This window comes from Octopus bimaculoides, chromosome 2 (assembly GCF_001194135.2).
Source record: "Octopus bimaculoides isolate UCB-OBI-ISO-001 chromosome 2, ASM119413v2, whole genome shotgun sequence".
NCBI classification, from domain to species: Eukaryota; Metazoa; Mollusca; class Cephalopoda; order Octopoda; family Octopodidae; genus Octopus; species Octopus bimaculoides.
In genome coordinates, this window is record NC_068982.1 from 187,838,997 (window position 1) to 187,847,180 (window position 8,184).

Sequence of the window (8,184 nt, forward strand, 5' to 3'; positions counted from 1 at the left end):
AAGCGTAGCTGTGTGGTAAGAAGCTTGCTTACCTGCCACAAGGTTCCAGGTTCAATCTCATTGCATGGCACCTTGGGCAAGTATTTTCTATTCTACTATAGATTTGGGCAAACCAAAGCCTTGTGAATGGATTTGGTAGATGGAAACTGAATATATATATATATATATCATCATCATCATCATCGTTTAGCATCCACTTTCCATGCTGGCATGGGGTGGACAGTTTGACTGAGGACTGGCAAGCCAGAAGGCTGCACCAGACTCCAATCTGATCTGGCAAAGTTTCTACAGCTGGATGCCCTTCCTAACGCCAATTACTCTGAGAGTGTAGTGGGTGCTTTTACATGTCACCAGCATGAGGGCCAGTGAAGTGGTACTGGCATTTCCTGTTAATATTTAACAGATGTTTTTCTTACATTTTGTTATTGTTCTTGTTGAATAAAATTTCTTGAAAAAAAGCCGCAATAATTATGCACCAACCCTATAGTCTCATCTCAATAACTTTCTGCAAGGTGCTTTTTATGTGCCATTTGCACGGGAGTCAGTCTGGTAGCCCTGGCAACAATCACGCTCGAATGGTACTTTTTTTTTTACATACCACCGGCATGGGAGCCAGTCAGCGGCCCTGACAACGATCATGCTGGAATAGTGCTTTGAACGTCCCACTGGCATGGGTGCCAATCAGGCGGTACTGTCATCGGCCATGACAGCTATTTCACTTGCCTCAACAGGTCTTCACAAGTATAGCTTATTTTCTAAAGATTGAATATCACACACCTGTACAGCAGGGGTAACACTTTTCATTCTTCATTAGCTTTCTGCACACACAGGTGTCTCTCACACACACACCTGTACAATGGAGTGGGGTCACATCTTTCATTAACCTCCTGTACACACATACACACATACACACATACATGCACCTGCACATATACACACACAGACACACACACACACACACACACACACACACAGAGGCACATGCACACAGACACACATACACATCCCCACATGCACACATATATGCACACCCACACCCACTCACACACACACAGATACCTTCACACACATACAACACACATCCACTCACTCACATACACACACTCACACTCAATACAGCACGCACCCACTCTCTCTCATACAACACACACACACAACCCACCACTACACACACATATATACGATGGGCTTCTTTCAGTTTCCATCTACCAAATCCACTCACAAGGCTTTGGTTGGCCCATGGCTATAGTAGAAGACACTTGCCCAAGGTGCCATGCAGTGAGACTGAACCTGGAACCATCTGGCTGGTAAGCAAGCTACTTAGCACACAGCCACTCCTGCACGTATCTGTTCTTTTTTGTGTCCCCTTTTAAGATCCCTGTGTCTCAGTGACTTATTTGTCTTCCTATTCCAGGTGGCTGCTGACATACAGAAACTGCCCCAGTCCATGCTGTTGCCCAAACCTGCGGGCCATAACTCCCCACTCAACATCGATCATCCAAAATTTCCTCGTCAGTCGTCAGTGGAATGGTTGAAGCAGCATGGCTTAAAAGGTCAGTTATTTGAGAAATGTGGTGATGGCAGTAAACCTGAGGTGGGGATGGTCGGTCAGTTGTTGGTGCTAAAAGTCCTCATTACAACAGGAAGTCATTAGGAAACATGTTTGGTGAAGATATCATCTTAGAACTACATCACTGGTTCAGACAAGCCAACGAGAGAGCCTCGATGTGGCAGTGGGCCTACTAGAAATAGCAGCCATATAGCTGATGAATATCCACTCTGACATCTTGAGACATGCATCTTGGTTAATCTATTTGTTATTATTATTATTATTGCTATCAAAATAAGGTGCAGAGCTTGCAGAATCATTAGCTGGAGTGGCTGTGTGGTAAGTAGCTTGCTCACCAACCACATGGTTCCGGGTTCAGTCCCACTGCTTGGCACCTTGGGAAAGTGTCTTCTACTATAGCCTTTGGCCAACCAAAGCCTTGTGAGTGGATTTGGTAGACAGAAACTGAAAGAGGCCCGTCGTGTATGTGTGTGTGTGTGTATTTGTCCCATCGCTTGACAACCGATGCTGGTGTGTTTATGTCCCTGTAACATAGCAGTTTGGCAAAAGAGACCGACAGAATAAGTACTGGGCTTACAAAGAATAAGTTCTGGGGTCAATTTATTCGAGCAAAGACAGTGCTCCAGCGTGGCCACAGTCAAATGACTGAAACAAATAAAAGAATAAAAAAAGTTTTTAAATGCCAGACAAAATGCTAAGTGACATTTCATCTGTTTTAATGTCCTGGGTTCAAATTCCACCAAGGTCAACTTTGTCATTCATCCTTTTGGGGGTCAATAAAATAAATACCCTCTGAGTGCTGGGGAGGTCGATGTAATCGACTTAGCCCCTCCCCTCGGCATCATCAATGTTTAACATCTGTTTTCCATGCTGGCATGGGTTGGATGGCCTGACCAGAGCTGGCAAGGCCAGGGACCACACTAGGTTCCATAGTCTGTTTTGGCTTGGTTTCTCTGACTGGATGCCCTCCCTAATGTGAACCACTCCACAGAGTGTACTGGGTACTTTTTACATGGTACCATCACCAATGCTTTTTACATGGTACCATCACCAATGCTTTTTACGTGGAACCATCACCAATGCTTTTTACAAAGCATCAGCACCCACACCAATGCTCTTTATGTGACATCTTGGCACATATGTGGTCTGACCAATAAGGATCCTGACTGTTGCCATAGTAACGAAGCTAAAGCATGCAGAGTGAAGCCACTTGGCACCGATAGACCTTGAACTCTGTTCTGCATGCGTAATAAGTTTCAACATTCTAGTTCACTTCCGCTGTTGACAGCAGTACTTGGAAGGAACATGTGTAGCGTGCAATCGTCGCATTGACCATGACAGAAGAAGTTGAGCAGACAGTCTGAATAAAATTTTTCCAAAAGTTCGGCGATACCTACTCCAAAGAGGCCTATGCAAAGTTTCCAAGAAGTTTTCATTGTTCTTGACACAACTGAGGAGATCTTGTGCAACTGAAACCCGAGCGTCTTTTTGGTCAGCTGAAGCAGTTTTGGCACAAACTTGGCAGACACGCGTCTCATGCCCAAATCTCCAGTGATAATGGACTGAACTGAACCGTAACTAATCTGCACATCCTCTGATAACTCACAGATGGCAGTTTGACAGTTTCCCATCACAGATGCACACACATCTGTGATGTTTTTCTCAGTTCTGCTGGTTGTGGGTCTCCCAGAACGTTCTTCACTAATGACATTTTTTCAGCCATCTTGGAAACGTCTGAACCCTTCATACACTTGTGTGCGGCTCATACACCCCTCTCCATACACTTTCTGCAACTTTGTGTCAGCCTCTGAGCAGGTATCGCCATGACAACTTTCTCGGTCATGGTCAATGCGATGATCACATGCTACACACCTTCCTTCCAAGCTCTGCTGTAAACAACGGAAGTGAGCTGGAATGTTAAAACTTAGTGCACATGCACAACAGAGGTCAAGGTCACTCTGTGTGCTTTAGCTTTGTTACTATGGCAACAGTCTGTATACTTATTAATCAGGCCTTATATATACCTGCATATAAACACACTTATATGCATGTTTGCATACATACATAGATGTATACACACACACATATACACATCCTTTCTCCCTTCCTTCCTCTGCTCTCCTATCTGCAGTGTTGCTCCCCCCCCCCCCAACGAAGATAAATCTGCATCTTGACATTCGTAACTGTCCCTCCATTTGTTACAATGATAAGGGTTCCAGTTTGTCCGATCAATGGAACAACCAGTTTGTGGAATTAACATGAAAGTGGCTGAGTACTCCACAGACATGCATACCTTTTACGTAGTTCTCAGGGAGATTCAGCATGAAACATGATGTGACAAGGCCGATCCTTTGAATTACTGGTACAATTCATTTTATGAGTTGAGTGGAATGGAACAAGATGAAATAAAGTGTCTTGCTTAAGGAGACAATGTACTGCCAGAAATTGAACTCTCAACCTTATGATTGTGAGTCAAATACCCTAACCACTTAGCCACATGCCTTTACATTTGTCAATATTCTTTAATTATATACAATTAACTTCAACAAGACTAAAGTACTTCATAAATTAAACTGTGTCCTTCTATGCAAATGTAATTAGCTGATGTAATAAACCTGTTATTTTTCAGCCAAGAAGTTAAGCCTTTACCATTTTCTCACACCAAATGCCTTTAATTATCAGAAACACTTCATTCCAGTAATTGGAAAAACTGTACAATCTCAGGTTCATGAAGTAAGTTCCATTTCATAAAAATTATCTCAGAGTTTTTGGTAAATATCAGTGGAGAACATTGTCTACCAGGACTTGTTCAACATTATTCTACTGTTCCATTGTTCTGCTAATTTGTTGTTCTCTTATTCCTATGCTCTGCTTTGCTGTGTTGCTCTGTTATTCCAACATTCTCCTTTTACAGTTTTCTATTATTGTTATTCCTCTGTCCCAATGTTCTGCTATTCTTTTATTCTGTTATTCCTCTGCTCTGTTATTCCACTGCACTGCCGTTTCATATTGCTCTGTTGTTCCACCATTCTGCTATACTCATATGCTCTTATTTTGTTGTTCTTCAGCTCTGTTGTTCCACCATTCTGCTGCTCTCCTATTCCATTATCCTGCTATTCCTATGCTGTGTTATTCTGCTCTTCCACATTTCCACTTTGTTGTTCTTTATACCCCTTCTCTCTTATTCCAATGTTCTGATGTTGCCCTTCTCTAGTATTCCTTTATTCCATTATTCTGCTGTTCTCCTGCTCTGTTATTCCACTGTTCTGCTATTCTGCTATTCTGATTTTAATCTCCACAAACAGAAACAAAAAAAAAAAAGGCATTAATTAAAAAGTGTCAAAGACATTCAACACACTGAGATCTTTACAATTAAAGAAATTACTTTTCTTTCTTGAGCTGATTATCAATAACAAGAATATCTCTTCTGAGACAGTTTCTACAGCAGAGAAACTTTTGAGTGTACATAATTGTGCACAGTGCCACCTAATTGGCACCCGTGCCAGTGGCATGTAAAACGCACCATTCAAGCATGGTCAATGCCAGTGCTGTCTGGCTAGCCCTCGTGCTGGTGGCACGTAAAAAAAAGCCATTCGAGTGTGGCTGATGCCAGTGATGCCTGACTGGCCCCCATGCTGGTGGCACATAAAAAAGCACCCACTACACTCTGAGGGTGGTTGGCATTAGGAAGAGCATCCAGCTGTATAAACCTTGCCAGATCAGATTGGAGCCTGGTACAGCCTCCTGGCTTCCCAGACCTCAATCAAACCATCCAACCCATGCCAGCATGGAAAATGGACATTAAACAATGATGATGATGATGATGATGATGATGATAATGATGTTGATGATGTTGATGTTGCTTTGTTTTTTCATTCCTCAGAAAGCAATGGTGCAATTCCAGTGGCATGATGGTTCGGTGAAGAATGTCCATGTTGATATGGCACAAATCTTTGAGTACCAGAAGCAACTTGGTGCCGCAGTGAGTTTATACGAACAGAGAGTCGAATGGTTATCCACAGGAAGTCGGAAGATTTTTGGAACAATTTCAGGTCAAAGGTGAATTAAAAGAAATATGTCTAACTCCTTTATTGAAGATTACAAAAAGAGGATTATGCCCTTCTGCATAAATCTACCTTTTTGCAATGGTTTGGGACAATGTGTATAGGTAAGAAGCTTGCTCAAGGTTCAGTCACCCTGTATAACCCCCTTGGGTAAGTGTCTTCTCCTATAGTTCCAGGCTGACCAAAATGAAAAGAAACCTGTCATACACACACACACACACACACACACACACACACACACACACACACACACACACACACACAAGACCCTCTTGGTGTGTTTATGTCCCCGTAACTTAGCGGTTCGGCAAAAGAGACCGATAGGATAAGTACTAGGCTTACAAAGAATAAGTCCTGGGGTTGATTTGTTCAACTGAAAACCCCTTATATTTTTTGTCTGAGTGGGACCAGAACAGAAAGGGAGACTAGGCAGAAGTGGACAAATGTGGTGAGGACTGCAAACGGTATGACTACCATTAACCCTTTTGATACCATCCTAGCTGAAACTGGTTCTGGCTCTGCAATACAAACGTCTTGTTTCCATAAGTTTTGAATTAAAGTCTTCCACCAAACCTTAATCACAATCCATGTTCCTAACACTAGCTTAATGATAACTAAGTTATTTTACTAAATTCTTTGTTATATTTGAATTAATTGAAAGAAAGACAGAGCATCTCAAAATAAATACAATAACGAAAGGGTTAAATGTATGCATCCGTCTCTCTTGCAGGATCATCATTCTCTTGGATCTGTCTCTCTACAACATCAATTATCTCATACATATTCAACATTCTATGAGATTGTTGTTGGAACAACAATTACACGATAAGGAATATTTCAACATCATCAGGTAAATCATTCTTCATCTTTCTATTATCTCTGTCTATCAGTCTGTCTGTCTGTCTGTCTGTCTCTCTCTCTCTCTCTCATGTCTACTAGGAGCTAGAGTAACCTCCACAGCCATTTTTGCATTATTCACTCCAGATCCAAGCAGCAGGAGGACCATATGATCCATGCAAGACTAAAGAGGGAGGACTAAACATGTGGCCAACAGTTATTTCATCATCATCATCATCATCATCATCATCATCATCATCATCATCATCATCATCATCATCATCTTCATCATCATCATCAGCATCATCATCATCCTCATCATCATCATCTTTATCATCATCATGATCATCATCATTTAACGTCCACTTTCCATGCTGGCATGGGTTGGGCGGTTTGTCTGAGGATTGGTGAGCCAGGAGGCAGCACCAGGCTCCAATCTGATCTGGCAAGGTTTCTACAGCTGGATGCCCTTCCTAACGTTAACCACTCAGAGAGTGTAGTGGGTGCTTTTTACGTGCCACCGGCACGAGGGCCAGTCCGGCGTTACTGGCAACGACCACGCTCAAATAGTGTTTTTAATGTGCCACCTGCACAAGAGTCAGTCCAATGTTTTGTTCACATGCCACCGGCACAAGTGCCAGTAAGGCGAAGCTGGAAACGATCGCGCTCAAATGGTGCTTTTTATGTGCCACTGGCACGGAAGCGAGACCACTGCTCTGGCAGTGATCCCACTCAGATGGTGCTGTTAGCGCTCCGCTGGCATGGGTGCTAGTCATCAAACTTGGTTCAATTTCACTTGCATGAGAGTTAATTCTGACAAGTGAGACATGTTTTGGAGAACATAAGAATAATGGAAAATATAGACAATTGCCCAAGATGTTATGTAAATCATTTATATTGCCGTATCATCGACATATGTTTCGATAAATGCATTAAAATAAATCTGAGAGGAAGAATAATGTGGAAAAATGCATCAATCTCATCAGGGAAAGATCGATGCATTTTTCTACATTATTCTTCCTCTCGGATTTATATTAATGTATCTATCGAAACATATGTCGGTGATATGGTGATATAAATGATTTAAATAACATCTTGAGTGTTTGTCTCTCTTTTCCATTATTCTTATGCACACACACACACACACACACACACACACACACACACACACACACACACACACACACACACACACACACACACACACACACACACACACACACATACATATATAGACTCACTAATGGATTTGTAAATATTTCCAGTTTTGGTCAAGCCTCAAGAAGATGGAGTGAAACAATGAAGAAACCAACCGAAGAGAATTTACAATCAGCCTGGAAGTAAGGAGATCTCTCTAGCTGTCTTTAATCCTTTATCTTTTACTTGTTTCAGTGATTAGGCTGTGGCCATGCTGGGGCCAGTTGTGTCACATTCTGTGTCATGTTGAATTTCCGTGGGGACTATGTTAAGATTATGCATGTCTGTGGAGTACTCAGCCATTTTCATGTTAATTTCATGAGCAGACTGTTCTATTGACTGGATCAACTGGAACTCTCATCATTGTAACCGGTGGAGCGCTAGTTATTTAGTGTATGCATGTGTGTGTATGCATGTGTGTATGTGTGTATGCATGTGTGTATGTGTGTGTATGCATGTGTGTATGTGTGTATGCATGTGTATGTGTGCGTGTATGTGTGTGTGTGCATGTGTGTG

General features: G+C 42.1%; 1 protein-coding gene across 1 annotated transcript in view; it reads left to right on the plus strand.

Annotated features, from left to right (window-relative positions):
- The window catches only part of LOC106872927 (von Willebrand factor A domain-containing protein 3A), a 62,154-nt gene that overhangs the window by 24,707 nt on the left and 29,263 nt on the right, over nucleotides 1-8,184 (plus strand). Inside the window, 5 exon segments of the mRNA XM_052965914.1 lie at nucleotides 1,386-1,553; nucleotides 4,200-4,303; nucleotides 5,454-5,629; nucleotides 6,365-6,484; nucleotides 7,737-7,811. Coding sequence (XP_052821874.1) covers nucleotides 1,386-1,553; nucleotides 4,200-4,303; nucleotides 5,454-5,629; nucleotides 6,365-6,484; nucleotides 7,737-7,811 — 643 coding nt within the window.